Source organism: Podarcis erhardii, assembly GCF_964252035.2.
Source record: "Podarcis erhardii genome assembly, chromosome: 7".
Taxonomy (NCBI): Eukaryota; Metazoa; Chordata; class Lepidosauria; order Squamata; family Lacertidae; genus Podarcis; species Podarcis erhardii.
In genome coordinates this window covers 28603801-28622198 of record NC_138511.1, presented here as the reverse complement: position 1 = coordinate 28622198, position 18398 = coordinate 28603801, and the positions used below count along the sequence as shown (strand labels likewise).

Below are 18398 nucleotides of genomic sequence, written 5' to 3'. Positions count from 1 at the left end.
TGATCCAGCAGGGCTGCTCTTGCATTTGTTTAAATCTGGGACAAGGGGAGCTTGGAGGCCTTTAAAAAAAAGGATTGAGCAAATTCGTAGGTGATAAGGCTATTGATGGCTGCTAGCTGCAATGGCTGACCATCGGAGGCAACAATGCTTTTGAATACCAGTTGCTGGAAACCATTGTGGGGCGGAGTGGGCTCTTGTTCCCTGGTCTTCCTTGCGGAGGCATCACTGTGAAGGCAGGATGCTGGACTAGACGAGCCACTGGCCTGATCCAGCAAGCTCTACTTATGATCTTATCTATGGACTTCCAGATACTGTTGGATTCCAAGCCCCTTCAGGCCTGGCTGGCATGGCCAATGGCCAGGGATGCTGCTAGCTTAAGGTTACCAGATATATATTTTTTCAATGAATCCGGGGACACTTTTCAACTTCAATAGATTTTGTATGGGGACTGATGTGTAAATCCGGGGACTGTCCCCGGGAAACGGGGACGTCTGGTACCCTTATGCTAGCTGGAATACAGACTCCCCATCCCAATATAAAGGATTAGATCAGGGGTCAGCAAATTTTTTCAGCAGGGGGCCAGTCCACTGTCCCTCAGACCTTGTGGGGGGCCAGGCTATATTTTGGGGGGGGAATGAACGAATTCCTAGGCCCCACAAAAAACCCAGAAATGAATTTTAAATAATAGCACACATTCTACTCATGTAAAAACACCAGGCAGGCCCCACAAATAACCCAGAGGTGCATTTTAAATAAAAGGACACATTCTACTCATGTAAAAACAGATTCCCGGACCATCCGTGGGCCAGATCTAGAAGGTGATTGGGCCAGATCCGCCCCCCGGGCCTTAGTTTGTCTTCCCATGGGTTAGATAAATGGATAATAATAATAATAATCATAATCATAATAAATTTTATTTATATCCCGCCCTCCCCAGCCGAAGCCGGGCTCAGGGCGGCCAACAACAATAAAACAGTACAAAAGTACAGCACAAACAACACTCTAAAATCATTCATTATAAAATTAATTAATTAATGGCTAACAACAGGAAAATGCACATTAAAAAATAAAGCAAATGCGTATTGGCAGCTAGTCAGGGTGATAGCTAAGAATGCAGCCTTTCAATTGCATTCTATTGCGCACTTTTGTATGGATATCCTCCTTGCAATTAAGAACGTCAGAAGAGCCCCACGGCTGAATCAAAGGGAGCCCATCTAGCCCAACCACCTGTTCTCATAGTGGCTAACAAGATGCCTCTTCTGGCAAGTCAAGCATGTCCATGTGTTCTGTGCTTAGATGGGGCGTTTTGCTTTGTGGTTTGTTTATATTGCCCTTTAAAGGCTTTCCTTGAGACTTGTATGCTTGTGGGATATAAATCCTCTTGAATCAAGTTTCCAGATGCGCTTGTGTCTCTGAATGCAAGGGATGATCAGCCATTTGTGGGTTATTAATTGCCAGCTCGGACAGATATAAGTCTTCCCTCTGCTGTTGTTCACATTTACTGAATTTCAGCCTCTCTGTTGATTGTGTCGCTATTGCGTTTCAAGTACCCTACCCTGAAACCGTTGCGATGAAGGGAAGAAGGTAGGCATTTTAAAGAACTGAAACAAACCAATAAGGCTTCCTGCCCTGATTTTGCACTTTGTAGAAGCATCTGGATCAGTGTTTCCCAAACTTTGGTCCCCAGCTGTTACTGGACTACAACTCCCATGATCCCTAGCTTGCAGGACCAGTGGTCAAGGATGATAGGAACTGTAGTCTAAAAACAGCTGGAGGCCCAAGATTGGGAAACACTGATCTGGATGAAATTGATCAGCCCCCCCATACACCCGATGTCTGGCACTAGCCTGCTGGATCAGGCCAAAGGGGGACCAGTTTGGTCCAGCATTCTGTTCTCACAGAAGCCCACAAGCAAGTCTCAAGCATTTTCCCCTCCTGTGGTTTCCAGCAACTGGTATTCAGAAGTCTTGCTGCCTCTGACTGTGAAGGGCAGAGCATAGCCATTTTGGCTAGTAGCTGTTGTCATGTGGTCACACTGGTTGGGGCTGGAGCGAGCTGTAGTCCCAAAACATCTGGAGAGCACCAGGCTGGGGAAGGCAAGACTAGCTAGATCTTTGGACCGATCTAGTGGTGCTCATTCTGGCGGGTTTGCATTTTTAATAGGACCTCTGTGCCTTTAAACTCCCATGTTGCAAGCAGAAATTCAGCAAATGAGGTGCTTCCTAGGCCTGCATTGACGCTCTGGAGAGAACTTCAGCTGCTGTGTTCATGCTGGCTATACAATTTCTAGCAGTAGAGAGGCCACACCAAAAGGAGAGCGACTCTGACTTTGGGAGCATTGTTCTATATCACTGTACATCGCCCTGATATTTGACGAGAGGGTGGTGTATCTAAATACTTCAATAAATAAATAAATACACGGGGCAAAGGGTGAGAGAGAAGGTTTCTGTGGCCTGCCTGCCTTGTTTTCTTACTTTACATGCAGGGGGCACCCCAATACGTTTTGGTAATCGGGAACCATCAGATCAAGAAATGTGGTGCAGATGGGCATCCACCATGCACCCTGGTCCCCAAAAGTCCACTGTCTACACTTTTGCCATCCAGAAAAGTCACAAGAGATATCTCCCGAGTGCTTTCGAATAGCTCATCTCTTCCGCTAAAGGTGGTGGACTCTCCTTCTTGGGAGGTTTTTAAGCAGAGATTGGATGCCCCATCTCTCAGAGATTCTTTAGTTGTGATGCCTGCATTGCAAGGGGTTGGAATAGATGACTTTTGGGGGGGTCCCTTCCAACTCCACAGTTCTATGGTTCTACACCCTTATGGAAATTAATTGAAACAAACCATGAATTTAGTAGTTTATTGTACAAAGCTCACATATACATGTACAAAACTCACATGTACAAAACTCACATTAGTAACGGATATGACCTCTGCTATTTTTAAGCAGCATTTGAACATGGTTTGGCATGGAGTCTACTAGTTTCAAACAGTCGCTGTTGATTTTTGGATCTCTGTACCACACTTGAATCAGCACCTGAATGAGCTTCTCCATAGTTGTACAGTCTACAGCACGGAGGCGACTTTTGCATATAGCCCACAAATTCTCAATGGGATTTGCGTCCGGGGAATTCCCTGGCTAATCAAGTACCAGTATTTGCTGCTCTGTCATGAATTTCTTCACCACTTTTGATGTGTGACAGGGGGCTAGGTCCTGCTGTGATATCCCAGTACCATCAGGATACCACTTTTCCAGCTCTGGAATAACTCTCTTTCGTAGAACCTCAATATATTGTGGCGAGCGCATCATTCCTTCTATGGGCTGCAGGCTTCCAACACCATAATGATCAACTGACTTTTTCTGTTTGTATTGAGTACAGGATTACGAGTAAGATAGAAAACATGCTTTGTTTCAATTAATTTGCACAATGGTGTATGATTGTTAAGTCACTCTGGGAATTGGAGCTCCCAGAAGTCTAATAACTCCCAGCACCCTTAACAAAGGACAGTGCCCAGACTTCTTGGGAGGAAGCCCCCCCAAAATTGGTATGACGGAGCAAGCTTGTTTTCTGCTTCTCCTCTGGGTAGGACCCGAACCAAGGGATTCAAATTACAAGAAGGGAGGTAAAGCTAAAGCTAAAGGGACCCCTGATCATTAGGTCCAGTCGTGACCGACTCTGGGGTTGCGGCGCTCATCTCGCTTTATTGGCCGAGGGAGCAGGTGTACAGCTTCCGGGTCATGTGGCCAGCAGGACTAAGCCGCTTCTGGCAAACCAGAGAAGCACGGAAATGCCGTTTACCTTCCCGCCGGAACGGTACCTATTTATCTACTTGCACTTTGACGTGCTTTTGAACTGCTAGGTGGGAAGGAGCAGGGACCGAGCAATGGGAGCTCACCCCATCACGGGGATTTGAACTGCCGACCTTCTGATCAGCAAGTCCTAGGCTCTGTGGTTTAACCCACAGCGCCACCCACGTCCCTTCAAGAAGGGAGAGTCCGACTAAATATTAGGAAATGCTTTCAGATGGTAAAAGCTGTTTGACAGTGGAACAGACTCCCTCTAAAGGTGGTGGCCTTCATTGGACAGTTTTAAACAGAGTTTGGATGGCCATCTGTCAGGGATTCTTTGCACTAGTGCTCTACTGGAGTGGCAAATGAATTCAGCATCGCAGCAGGAGAAGTGAAGGTTTGTTCCTCACTGCCAATCATTTAGAAGAGGAAGAGGAAGGTGGAAACCATAGTGAAAGTGGCAAAGGTTCTCTTCTGCTCAGTAAAACTGACACAGCTTATCCATTTCACCAGATTTTTTTTTTTTATTTGCTGCAGAGATGATGACAGCCTTGTCAGTTTTATCACTGCTTTAAAAAAAGTGGGGGTGAGACAAATAATTCTTGCTATGGTAATAGACAGCTGTTGTTAGGCAGTCCCTAACTACCCTCAGGCTTAGTATCTGAAAGACATCACACAAAGGAAAGTTGATTGGGAGGGGGGAGGAGAAAAGGAAAAAAACTAAGACAATAGTTCTTAATCAAAGAGATGGGCGTGATATCACACTGCACCTGCAAAGGAAGGAAGGGAGAATCGGGAGTACTCATGGAGCCTGCTCACAATTTCCTCTCCCCCCCTTTGAAATTGAATCAGCTATTTGTCATGGTGACACCAGGTGATTGACAGGTGGGCACACACATATTCATAGTCCTTTCCTCCTCTTGAGTCCAACCCTGGTCTTTTTCTTTTTCTGCACTCCCTTCCACCACAGAGCCCTGGAGACGGAGGTTAATTGGGAGAGGGGAAGACTCTGCAGAGACTGTATGCTCTAATTTGCAGCTGGCTCGTGCTAGGATGAAGCCTGCAAGTTGCAGGTGTTCCAGATAGAAAGATTAGATAGATAGACAGATGATGATAGAGATAGATAGATAGATGATAGATAGATAGATAGATAGATAGATAGATAGATAGATAGATAGATAGATGATAGATGATAGATAGATAGATAGATGATAGATAGATTAGAGATAGATAGATAGATAGATAGATAGATAGATAGATAGATAGATAGATAGATGATAGAGGTAAAGGTACCCCTGCCAGTACGGGCCAGTCGTGTCCGACTCTAGGGTTGTGTGCCCATCTCACTTAAGAGGCCGGGGGCCAGCGCTGTCCGGAGACAACTCCAGGTCACGTGGCCAGCGTGACGAAGCTGCTCTGTCGAGCCAGCACCAGCACAGCACACGGAAACGCCGTTTACCTTCCCGCTATAAAGCGGTACCTATTTATCTACTTGCACTTAAGGGTGCTTTCGAACTGCTAGGTGGCCAGGAGCTGGGACCGAACGACGGGAGCTCACCCCGCCACGGGGATTCGAACCGCCGACCATAGCGCCACCCGCGTCCCAGATAGATAGATAGATAGATAGATAGATAGATAGATATCCACCTGGAGATTCAAGCCCTCACCTGTCACCAGGAGAGGGCTAGGCAAACCTGGAGACTTCAGGTCCCTTCTCATGGTCAGGCAACCCTACATGCTGATGGTCCTATATAGTAGCAGGCTATCTGTGTTGTTTAGGCAGAAGCCAAAGCAATGCAGGGCAACTCAACTGGCCAGGGTGTTCTAACTAATTAACATCTCATGGTTCTCTCAAAGGATCTTGGGAACTGAGTGTGTCAACTAGTTTGGGGCTCAGTATGCTTGTCTATAAAATGGGTCTAATGAGCCTACCTCTTCACATCCTTTCAAACGAGACTCTGGGCTCTGAGTGGTGCAGACGCCTTCTCTGCAACATGGAGATCTGTGGGGCTCTGTCCTCATGCTTTTTGCTGTAATAAAAGAGATCCGGCATCTTGGTTTTCCAGCTCACCTCGCTTGAGAGCAGCCCAGAACTGCGGCGTGTCGACTCTAGCAGGAAATCAAGGAACTTCAACAAGCAGCCCAGCACCGGGGATTACTACAAGCAGCTGGGCAGCGGTGGTAGCGTGGGAGAGCAAACCGGGAACAACCGCAGGATGGCGCACAGTGAGGAGGTGAGTCACTAGGAAATACTGCTTCCTTCTGGCCAGCTGCTGTTCCTCTCTAGCCATTCTGAGTAACAGCCAATTGCTGGTCGGGGACAGGGAGAGAGTGTGTGGTCCTTGTGAAGACTTTCCAGAGCATAGGCCTTCCGACAACAGTCAGAGGTAGAGACAGTGGGTTGCCCCAGACTGAAAACAGACACAACCTTCTTAAAAATGGTTTATATATTGTTGCATTTATAGCTCACCTTTCTCTCTAAGGAGCTCAAAGCGGCATACATGGTTCTCTCTTTCTCTCCTTGTTTAATCCCCACAACAACCCTGTGATGTAGGTGAGGCTAAGAGGCAGTGCAAGGCCCCCAAGGTCACTTCCAGTGAACTTCATGTCCAAATGAGGATTTGAACCCTGGTCTTTCCCAGGACTAGGTCCAACACACTAAACACTACACCATGCTGTCCGTCTGATCACAGTAGGTTTATGCAACAAACTATGACTCAAACACTAGGTCCAGTCTGCCTGGCCCATCCTCTGTTGCTTCAGATAGTTCATCCACGTTTAAAAACATTTTTTTTAACACACTTAAATTCACATACAACCAGCTCCCCCAAATTCACAGTTATTTTCTAGCATAGTTGCAAAGCTGTTCCCGCAGTTGCTTTGAGACCAAGGTGTGTTGGTGAAGTCACACATGCTAGCCAGTAGGTGCTGGCTTCTCCCTGATGGGCTGCAAACATGCAAAATCAGCCTCTCCCCCTTTCGTGGTACAGCAGCTGGTGAGGTAGACAGTAAGCAGGCAGAGCAAAAGACCAGCTGCCCTCCTCCCCAGCTGTCTCTGGCAGACACCTGCCTCCTTTTTGACCACAGTGGCTATTTTCTGCTTTCTACCACATCTCACTGCCCCTTTCTGGAAGAAGATGCCTGCATTTGTGGGGAAGTCGCCTCCACTCCTCTCAAATGATGTATCCACCTGCATCTTGGCTGCCAGTGGGTCAAGGTGGGATTTGAGCTGCATATCTCTGTGCCAGCTTGTCTGCCCTACTTCTGTGGAAGTAGACAAAGGTGGGTTGGTGTGGTCACATATACTAGCCAGTAGGTGCTGGCTTCTCTCTGTTGAAATCCAGGCTTTGATCCTGCCCAAGGAGGGCCATCCTCTGAGTGGGGGTTGAGTCATAAAACCTAAGAAGACCCCTGTTGGGTCAGGCCAATGGCCCATCCACTCCAGCACCCTGTTCTCACAGTGGCCAACCAGGTGCCCACTATGGCGGGACCAGAGCACAAGAGCCCTTTCCCCTCCTATGGCTTCCCAAAACTGGTATTCAGAAGCTATGGAGGCAGAGCACAGTCGTTGTAGCTAGTAGTTGCAGCATTTCTTGGTGAGGGCACTGATTTTATCTGTCTCTCATTCCCCCTTCCCATACTTCTGTTGCTGCTGCTGCTATTGTTGTCAATTTCCTTCTCAGGCTTCCCTTCTGTCCAACGACAACGTGCAAAACGGGAGCCCAGCGGAGAACAAGCCTTCCGGGGAGATGCCTCCCCCTCCTCCTCCCCCACCCCTCCCCGAGGGTGTCTGCCCCCCACCGCCACCCCCTCCATTGCCAACAGAGAACCACCCTCCATCCACCAGTCAGCGGCGATCATCTTCCTCCACCGGAAGTAAGTCAGACAGCGACTTTCCCGTCTGACAGGTGTATCAGCCGCTATTGGCTGTGACGGTTATGTGCAGCTGCCACGTTGGCCTCAGAACCAAAGTTGCCAAAGTAGGAGGTGGGTATTGCCCTGTTTCTGAGCTTCCCAGAAACACCTGGTTGGACAGTGTAGGAAACCAAAGATCCATGTGACAGCCACGAGAATAAATTATTTTTAAAAATAATAATTTAAAGCCAAATTGGGACACAGGAGATAGAAGCGTGAATCAGAGTAGTTGATCAACAAGAACAAAGTCCAGCAGGTCAAAAGCCGTGTTTGACCATTTAAAATAATAATAATAATAACCCCCAATGTTTTTATGGGTCCAAACAGGCTTGGGAACACCCAGAGCTCAGAGTTCCACTGCTTCTGCTTCATGGTGACTGTGGGTCACAGGCTAGTGTGTGTTTTACAGCTTCCCCGCTTTCCCTGTCCTCTCCCTGCAATCTCAAAGTCCACCAGATTCTACACTGAACTGTCAAATGGAAGCAAATTGTAGCTTTAAAAATGTCAGCGTGACTCGGATGTTTCATGTTCTTGTCTAAAATTCCAAGAAGACCTGGAACTGTCGGACAACAGAGGGAGGGTGTTGAGGCAAAAAAAAATATAGCCATGATTCTCCTTTGGGGGCTGCAGGTAGATTATTATTTTTTCGATAGGAGGAGGCAGAAGGAAGCGGTTATCTCGACTTACCTTTATCCAAACTCCACCCCTTCGACTTAGCCCTGCCTTTTCCTCTCACTTGGCCTGGGTGACAGATTTCTGGCTCCCACCCCCAAGGACCGGATTTGTTGGCTGTCCCCACCCCCCACCCCACCCCAGAGCTTTGCACCAGCCTGTTCAATGAGCAATGGCTGCCTTTTCCAGGAAGGATTTCTCCACTTGGAAGCCATGAAGAGTAAGTCCAGTGAGCCTTTTTGCCATATCTCTGACTGTACCCATTTAATATGCTTGTGTTGTGTAGTTTCCTTGGTTCAGAGCCCTAATTGGTGTGGGGTTGAGCTTTCTTGAGGACTAGTTACACTCGCTGTGTGCATGCCAGACTACAGTTGAAAAAATTCTGGGACCCATACTGAGCCTATGAAATGTGCTTTGTCTAATTTTGCATAAAATTAAATGATCGTTTTCCTGCCGTGGGGTGTGGCTAAGAGGCTCCCAGGGCCCTGATTCTGTATCTACGACCCCAAGGAATCTTATTCAGCTGCTTGCCTCTGGATTCTGAGGTTTCCAAAGTTCCCCACATACTTCCTAGTACAGCTCCACAACCCAAGGGACTAGAAACTTGGCAAGAAGGTGTTTAACGTTTTTAAAAAAATGAATTTGAATGCTAAGGGGTTGTTGTTTTTCTGCGCTTCTGCAGAATTGTGCCCCTTGCCATACATATTTTGGGCAGGCTGAAGGCTTCCCAGCTTATTGGAGGATAGATCTCGCAATCTTACTACAAGCGGTTAATATCTGAGTAGTGAGATGTCCATAAGACATCTTATACACATGTATAAGGAAGTGTCCCAGATAGTGAAGAAACAGTGACTATCATAATTTTGAGCATTTATATCAATTACATTCTCACAATAATTCTCGAAACACCCTTTAGGTCAGGGGAGATTACTACTCTAAGGAAGACAGAGAGACAGGGATTTCCCCCCCTAAAGAGGGTAATCAGAGTATGGCTGGTGCAGGAAGGAAGGATAGTAACTTGTGTAGGTGTATTATTTTAATAATTCCCATGGACTTCGCCATGTGGGCGGCTCTCTAAACTTGCTCAGAGGCACCCTTTTCCCTCTGTCCCCCTTGCAAGTCTCGAGGCATACTATTTGACTGATGAAGAACTCAGGCTCAGTGTCTTATATTTGGACATTTTGGGAGCAAATGGGAGCCTTTTTTTTTTTTAAAGTAAAACCAGAATTTCTTGGGGAAGTATGGGCCCCTGAGAAAGTGGTTGCTTTCCCTTGGAAATGGCCAGTTGTAAACTTAAATGGAAAGAGCTATTCACCTCTTCCAAGAGGGGAAAGAACTGGCTATTGAACTAGATTGTCAGCACTCTTGCAAAACTACAATTCCCAGGATTCCTTGGGGGAAGTCACGAGGGCTGAACTGGTGCAAAACCCATGCGCTATCTTGTAGTTCAGAAACGTTCTCCCTCCCACTCTCTGCTTTTAAATACATCTGCAGTTGCCTCCCTTAGCAAAGGCTTTAGCTCCTTAAAATATTGATGGAGGCTTAATCCTCAGGCTTTTGTGTTGGGTGCTTACCTGTCACCACACCCCATGCCAAGCCTACATTATTTAGTACAAATTGAGTCTGGCTATGCATCCGGATTGTGGGATGCAAATGGCAATAAGGGCGTTAGAGCCTCAGTTTATGGACATACACACCGAATCTCTTTCTCTATATCCTGACTGAGAAACACACACGGAAGCTTGTTTCTAAAAGACTATGTTGCTCCAACAGGCTGAGCCATTCCCTACAGCAGCCTGCCAAATGCCTCTAGGAAACTCATATGCTTCTGCTTCCCTGACTCACCCAGAGATGCGACAGGCAACCTCCTCAAGGCAAATGGTTGCCTTCTCTCTGCTTCAATCATTCAGGATATAGAGATGCTCTACCACCAAGCTGTGGCCTTTCCTCCAAAGACCAAGTGTGGGCGGGAAGGGAATTGTTGTTGCTATGGGAGCCTAGGACCACTATTCCCAGAATGCTTTGCTCAGCACCCAGAACAGCTATGAAACAGGGAGGAAGCTGGTTTGCATTTCAAACCATGCTACAAACATCATACAAGTCTCTCGGTAAACGCTGTTGATCCCCAGAGGCTTCACACAGAAGCACAGTCCTCGGAGTAACGGATCGCGCCTCAGAGATAATTGCTCGTTTTCTTCCGCTGCAGAAATGGCCAAGCCCAATTAATTTGTCTCCCCAAAGCAACTGCAGTTTTTGTTTTGCCTCAGTGTGCCTCCCAAATCTGCACAGCCTCACTCTATTTAAATACGTTTTGGGAAATTTCTGACCGTGTGCCTCCTTGCAAAATCCCGGTGCAGGGGAAAAGTCACGGTGGCTTTCCAGGATGCAAGGATATGATAAATCACTATTGATGTGAGAGCTATCTTCAAATATCTCATGGGCTGTAAAAGGAAGGTGGAGCAAGCTTGCCGTCTGCTGTTCCAGAGGGGAGGACCCAGGCTTTGATTGACAAGGAAGGAGATGCCAACTAAATATTAGGAAGAACTTTCTGGTGGTAAGAGCTGCTTGACCGTGGAACAGACTCCCTTGGAAGGGGGTCAGTTCTCCTTTGTTGGAGGTTTTTAAGCAGAGGTTGGATGACCACCTGTTAGGGGTGATTCCTTCATTGAATGTGGTTGGACTAGATGATCCTTGGGTTTCCCTTCCAACTCCACAATCCTGCAGTCCATTTTTTTTAAAAAAAAAGCTTATGTGGAAATGGGATGAACTGAACTTTAGAAATGAGAAAAAAGAGAGGGGCTGAAATAGACACATCCTGCCCTCCCTTAGAAATTTTTAAAGAGACATTGGATAGCCAACTATATGCATGTCCCCTGGCTATAAAGTATTCAAAGATACGAAGTTAACATCTTACATTAAAAACCTGACAGTACCAAACTACCGAAGGCTTTTCACCAAAGCCAGACTAAGCGTCTTTCCTTCTGCAGTGTTGAATGGCAGGTTGAGAGGAGTTCCCTACCAGGACAGACTTTGCTCGTGTGCTCAATACATCGATTCCATAAAACATATTTTGTTGCACTGTGCAAAATATGAGCAAGCCAGGGCTGAACTGATATTACCCTTGCTGGTACCTTTCCTGGGAAAATCAGAGGCTCACCATGTCAGGTTCCTATAGGAAGACCGGACAAACGCTAGAACATTAGCAGTGGCCTAGTTTTTATGGGTGGTTGCAAGAACCAATGATCCCTATATTCTGAACGAAATGCTTGTTTAACCTGGAGGTAAGCTGTATGAATTGTGTATTGCTTTGTAACGATTTGTTGGGTCTCTGGACCGTAATAAAGGTTGATGATGAGATAAGGAGGAGGAAAGGGTGCTGTGGCAACCAGCGTCAGCCGCAGTGGTCCCCATTATTTGCACGATACTGGGCCTTTTCACCTGCTGCCACTTCCTGGGGGCCCATGGGCTGCTAGTCCCCAGACCTTAGCCCCAAAACTCAGGAGCTAAGTTTCCACCAGAGCCGAGGGCAGAAGCTCGCTGTGGATCAGAGCAGTGCTCGTTCTCCTGGGAAAGCCTTGTCCCCTCTGCAGTCTCCCTGACTAGTTCACCCCTCCCCAACCCCGATTGTCCTGTGCCCGCCGCCCCTCTGCTGGAGGAAGCACACAGGGCTCCTTTTGTTTGTGCTCATATGCTCCGCATTAGCCGAGCCACGTGGACATCTATCAGGGACCCCCGGGGGCTTATTAGCGCTTCCAATTTGGCAGCCGCTCAACACATGGCGCTTATTAGCCCTGAATCCAGGAGGATTTGGGGTCTCAAGCCGGCTCTTAATAGCATGTCGTTTTCTCAAAGTGGGCCATTAATGCCAGCAGGCTTTTTGTCTTTGCTCCCCGAGGGGAAAGGCGCTCCCAAGACCCCGTCCATTCATTCCTCCTGCCCGGAGGAGGGAGGCTGACGCCGCAGCCTTTCCTTCCGCCCCTTTCTGGTGGCACCATGGCCCCTTGCTAGGGAATTAGGAGCGACGGAGCCGCATGGCGCAGGAAGACAGATGGTGGCGCGAGGAGCCTGGGTCTTGTCTTGCCACGCCGTCTGCTCAGGAGCGCTGGGGCTGCGCCCTGCGTGCTATGCTGACGCACACCAAACAGGGCAAGTATCCTCCTTGCAGTAGACCAGCTTTGGCAACAGCCTTCCCGCCCCCTAAGTGGGTCAGAGCACCCAGGGCAATGTTAGTGGTTCAATTTCCTGCTCCTCTGTGGTTGGTGCCAGGTGTGTGAGGTCAGGCGACGGCTGGAGCAAGCATCTAGTCCTGCGCTCCAGAATCAGAACTAGCCAGGTGGGGAGGCGATGCAACCCAACGGGACTAAATAGCTCCCAAAATGGGATTTTCATTAGCCCAGATCAGCGCTATTCTGGGTCCCCCTGGGAAGATGGGAGGGGCTGGCACCTGGCTAACGCAGCCCTGGCCTTCCCCTGGCCTCCTTTATCCCTTCTTAACCTCTACCTGTCTGATTCCTTGCACCTGAACGCTGGATGGGTCGCATCAGGAAAAGGTGAGGCGCCATTGCGGGCTTCAGAGGAGGGGTGCGTGGTCTGCTGGGAGGACCCAATCAAGAGGATATTCTGCCTAAACGTTAGGAAGAACTCCCTAATGGTGAGAGCTGTTGGACAGTGGAAGGGGCTCCCTCGGAAGGTGGTTGGAGTTTTTCAAGCAGAGGCTGGGTGGCCATTTGCCAGGGATTCCTTAGCTGCGATTCCTGCACTTGAAGGGGGGTTGGACTAGATGACCCTTGGCACCCTTTCCAACTGCACAAGTCTATCTGTCTTTGAAGTGTCGGGCACCCTGTTTGCATCTTGCACGCTTCAGTCTGTGGGCTTCCTTTTCCACGTGAGTCGTCTCAGTTTGGGATGCCGTGGAACTGGTTGGAGGTGTCGGCATGTTTTGGTTCTTCCCCGAACGACAGCAAAGCTGGCTTTTTGTGGTGATGTCGTGGGACACCTCTGCCCACTCAACTTTCCCCCCACTGGCTTTGAACGTGTTGTAGCGATTAGCTTGCCGTTGCTTTGAATGTTTCCAGCTTCCACCGAGATGGGATTACCATGTGCGTCCCAGGCTCGCCAGGGCTCTTAAGGACATCAACGCCCCCGCATTGCAGATTTTTTGTGTTCCAAGGTGGTTCCTTCAAATACACAGAGCATAGATGTGGTCCAATTGACTCCAGGGGTTTTTTTTGGGGGGGGGAATCATTTGCAGAACTTGACTTGGTAGAGCTCCTTAAGAAGCCCGGTGGAATCAGTAGAGGTCTGTCTGGTGAGCGATGTCATACAAATGAAGATGCCAAATTCTCCTGCCAGTGACTGGAAATGCTCAACTCACTTGCTGTGGACCATGATTAACTCCGAGGCAGCCTAATTGGGGGAGGAGGAGGCATGGGCTTGAGCAATTACCCAGAGAGCTCTCGATTGGCAGAATTGTTTGATCTTCCAGCTCCAACCATTGATCCTCTTTCTTACAAAGATAATGTGAAAAATGTCTCTTGGGTGAGGTTGCAATTAGGTGAGGCAACAGGTCACAGATCTCCAGGTGTTTTATATAAATAATAGTAGTAGTAGTAGCTATGTGAGGATGGAATATGATGAGGATCTTTTTTCTGGCCATGTACTTTTTTCTGGAGAAAATGCCCCCCTCCCCATTATCTTCAAACCCTTGTCAGAGACTGCAGGCAGGGGAACTGTATGCATGAAGAGGTGGAGGTTCGGTTCGGTTTTGTTTCTGTTTGCAGGAGAAACTCCCTCGTTTCCTCAACCCAAATGCTAACTGAAATTTCCACTCCACCGAATTTTGCGATGCATTTATCTGACCAGGTGATGCATGCAAAAATGCACGTGGTAGGAAAAATAACACACATACAAGAATGCAACATAACTGGGGAAACAGCTTGCAATGATGTGTATGCTAGCCAAAGCTGCATACAAAAATGGGTTTTGTTAGAAGAAATCCGCAGTAAAATGCTGGCAATTGTTTGTGGGGTGTTGTTGGTTTTTTAATGCAAATTGCTGTGGAAATAGGAGCTGAGTTGGAAGAATGAGAAACTCAGAAAACCAAAATTAAAAGGATCTGTCGTTCCTAGGATGAATGCTCCCCTGTTGTTGTTGTTTTTTTTTAAAAAAAATCCATCCGCATGGAAAACTAGCAAGTCAGAGAGGAGGAGATATGGGCAGTTTATTGCAGACAGGTTTGGAGGGGAAGAATCCACATAATGTCCTCATCAAAATGCCACCCTGTATTTTCTACCCCCACATTTAATCTGGATCAACTCTTTTTGGGGTTTATTGGTTTGTTTTACTGATCGGATTTTCCTCGGAAACAGTAAATCCGGATTAAATGGGGAAATATTGTGTGGTGGCATTGTGGCGTAGATGCTGCAAATGTATGAACAGCAGCAAGGTCACGATCAACCGCTGCGTGGAAGTGGCTTGGGTTTCATGTAAGCCCTAGGTCAGGGGTCAGCAAACTTTTTCAGCAGGGGGCCAGTCCACTGTCCCTCAGACCTTGTAGAGGGCGGGACTATATTTTGAAAAAAAATATGAACAAATTCCTATGCCCAACAAATAGCCCAGAGATGCATTTTAAATAAAAGGACACATTCTACTCATGTAAAAACACACTGATTCCCGAACCGTCCACAGGCCGGATTTAGAAGGTGATTGGGCTAGATCCGGACAAACTGAATTTAAGAAACAAGAAAGTGAGAGGGGCTGAAATTGACGCGCCCTCCCCTTCACCCTCTGTTTCAGGCACCAAGTCGTTCAACATGATGTCCCCGACCGGTGACAACGCAGAGCTTCTGGCAGAAATCAAAGCCGGGAAGAGCCTGAAACCTACACCCCAGAGCAAGGGCTTCACCACCATCTTCTCGGGCTCTGGCCAGACAGCCACCAATGTAGGTGACGGACTGGGATGCCTGCCTGATTGCCAACCACGTTCCTCCTTATCCTCCTTAGAAGTGGGAGTGGGGGGAGGGCAGAGGCCCCAAAGAAGCTTTTGGAGGAGGATTAACTCTTTGTAATTAGAAGCAGGGAAGCTGATTGGCTGCTCTGTGTCTGTCTGTGTGTGTGTGTGTGTGTGTGTGTGTGTGAGAGAGAGAGAGAGAGAGAGAGAGAGAGAGAGGAGTCTTCTGGAGCTCAGTTCAACAGCATCGCCCTTAGAGGATGTGGGGGTGGGCAGCAGATGGGGGCTTATCAGTGGGGTCCTTAAACTTTTACTAATGCAAAAACAAGACTGGTTTTTTTGGCAGTGGGGATTCTTCACTCCAGCTGCAGGGAATTCTGCCCCACACGGCTGCACTCTTGCAAACTGTTCCCAGCAGTAATAATAATAACAATAATTTATTATTTATACCCTGCCCATCCGGCTGGGTTTCCCCCAGACGCTCTGGGCAGAAAGCATATTCCAAAATCCATCTTGAGGCAATACCTCAAGCCTGCCAAAATGTCCCCAAACAGTAAGTATCTAAAGAGAAGAGCTCAAAGGGCTGTAGGTGTCCTGTCCCCATGTAGGGCATGCTTTTATTTCTTATACAAATATTGGAGGCACATGGGCACTCTGTAACCACAGGTGTATTGGGGCGTGTTGAATTTTTCAACTTTTCCAAAAATGAGGATGGAAAAGTTTTTCAGCTTTTCCAAAAATGAGAAGTTGTAACATGACTTGGGAATTCAAAAGATATTTTGGTTAACTTGACATAAGTTTTGCTTGGTAAATAACTACAGAAAAATATTGACTCGTCCGATTATTTGTGTGTGTGTATGTGTGTGAAAAAATGTGTTTAAAATGGCATGGAAATGATTAAAAATGATTGCCAAGTGCCTGCAGTCATATATATATGACTGAGCATAAGTGGAAGTGGCAAGATGAGAGAAGAAGCCTTGCGGAATATAAGCAGAGAAGAAGAAAACGGGATGCTTCAGAACCATCAAATGAAATGATTTTCTCTGCGGGTGAAGATGAAGAACAAATAGCTGGTGCCGAAGATGGACGTTATGAATGGACATTAGGAAAACCAAGCACGCCTTCTACGTCTAATAAAAAAAGACAAGAGTAGAATACATTAGAAATACATGACGTTGCCATGCAGAGCATCAGATATGGTGCTGGCCTGCAGGCCACAGCTTCCATCACCACTGCCACCTTTATGGATGCTGGCTTGATCACTGAAGAAAACAACAAATCTCATGGTTGATCATAATAAAGTCAGTCGGGTCCGAGAAAAAGGTTTGAAATTGTTGGATCAGGAATCCTATTATCTTTGTCAGAAGGGTGAAACTGATTATTTGATGGCTGTAAAGTTACAACTAAAGTTATGCTGAAAGAGTAACTTTTATGCCCTTTTAAAATGGGGGGGGGTGTTAATGGGTTGTTGTTGTTTTTATTTTGATTATGTATTTTGTGGTTTTATGTTCTGATTTTATTCTGTGACCTGCCCTGAGACCTGCGAGTATAGGGCGGTATATAAACAAGAAGAAGATGAAGAACAAGAAAAAAGAAGAAGAAAGCAGATCATTCAGATCAGTAGTTCTCTAACATCATCACAGAACAGCATTACCGGTATTTTGTGTGCAGTGGCCTGGGTGGAAGAGAAAATCTACCACTTTGCTCCGAAGAAAGGCTCAAACCAGCTGAAGTTATTGCTAATCATCTTGTAGGTTTCATGAAGAAGGGCCTGCAGGCCACTGGAGATGATTCTACAAAAGTTAAGACTTGGCTGGGAGGCCAGACTGATGGATCCAAATTGCACTAAAGAATATCCTGTCAAAACATCAAGAAGAGGTTTCTGGGGAATGGGGCAGAACCACGGGCTGGGAGGGTGGTACCATGGATCAAGCTTGGTCATCAGATGATCTGGTTGGTTGGTTTGTTCCCTCCACACCAAGGAGTTACCCCTGTGATGCTTGACCACAGCCCTTGATGGGAAGACCTTGTCTAAGTAGCATTGGCAAAATACTAGACACAACTTCAGGCCTTGACATTGATCCTTCCCCAAACTCTCACTTCTCTGAGTGACAATGTCATAAAGAATCTGTCTACTGATTAAGTGTATGGGTGTTGGCTCACACAGGCCATAAGGACAGGGAAACCTCCCACGGATCTGGCCCTACTTGAAATTGGTCCAGTGAGCTGTTCTAGGAGGTGGTTAGCAACAGCAAACAGGCTTTGTCACTTACGGGTTTCAAAACAGGGCTGTTGTCCATTTTCCTTTGTGATAATGTTCTTGTTTTATCTTTTTTGGGTAGACCGCTGATTTACACACAAGCGGTGTATCCATTTTATGAAATAAGTAAGTGCAAACCAAATTCTTGTTCCTAACTCTCGGCTCCTTTTCACCCCACCCAACTCCAGGTCGAGGCTCCTGCATCTTCCCCTTCCCCTACTAGGACACCGACCCCTCCGTCCACCCCGGATGCGCCTCCCGCGCCCAGACCGGCGGCCTCCCCGGAGCCAGTGGTCAACGGCTCCTCGCTGTCGCCCTCCTCGTCAGCCGCGGCTGGCCAGGTGGACATTGAGGCCCTGATCCCCACCCACGATGAGCAGGGGAGACCCATCCCGGAGTGGAAGCGCCAGGTGATGGTCCGTAAGCTGCAGGTGAAGATCCAGGAAGAGGAAGAGCAGAGGCGCAAGGTAGGAAGCGTGGGGGGGCTGGTCAGCATGGCGTGGTGCTGCGTGCCCTGGTCTTGTCACCTGCGTTTGCTGTGAGGCTCCCTCTGAGGAAAGCATCAACCCTTGGCACCACGGCCTCAAGACCCCCTTCAAGTGCTGCTGAACTCACCCCTGACCATTGGGCTAAACTGTCCGGGGCTTGATGAGAGTCCCAACAGCATGGACACCAGGCTAAGGAAGGCTGCTCAGTCCACTAGCTCTTTCTGGATTCTCCTCCCCTTCCTGATCTACCGTTCTCCAGCCCAGAGTGGGTTTCTTGGGAGGAACCACCCCCACCCACCCCTGGGGACTGCCTTCTCCTGGGTCAGA

At 47.7% G+C, this 18398-nt stretch overlaps 1 protein-coding gene across 1 annotated transcript in view; it reads left to right on the top strand.

Annotated features, from left to right (window-relative positions):
* Positions 1-18398, top strand: part of ESPN (espin) — a 116552-nt gene that overhangs the window by 81323 nt on the left and 16831 nt on the right. Inside the window, exons 8-11 of the mRNA XM_081870915.1 lie at positions 5854-6021; positions 7471-7663; positions 15170-15315; positions 17772-18050. Coding sequence (XP_081727041.1) covers positions 5854-6021; positions 7471-7663; positions 15170-15315; positions 17772-18050 — 786 coding nt within the window. The remainder of the gene's footprint in view (positions 1-5853; positions 6022-7470; positions 7664-15169; positions 15316-17771; positions 18051-18398) is intronic.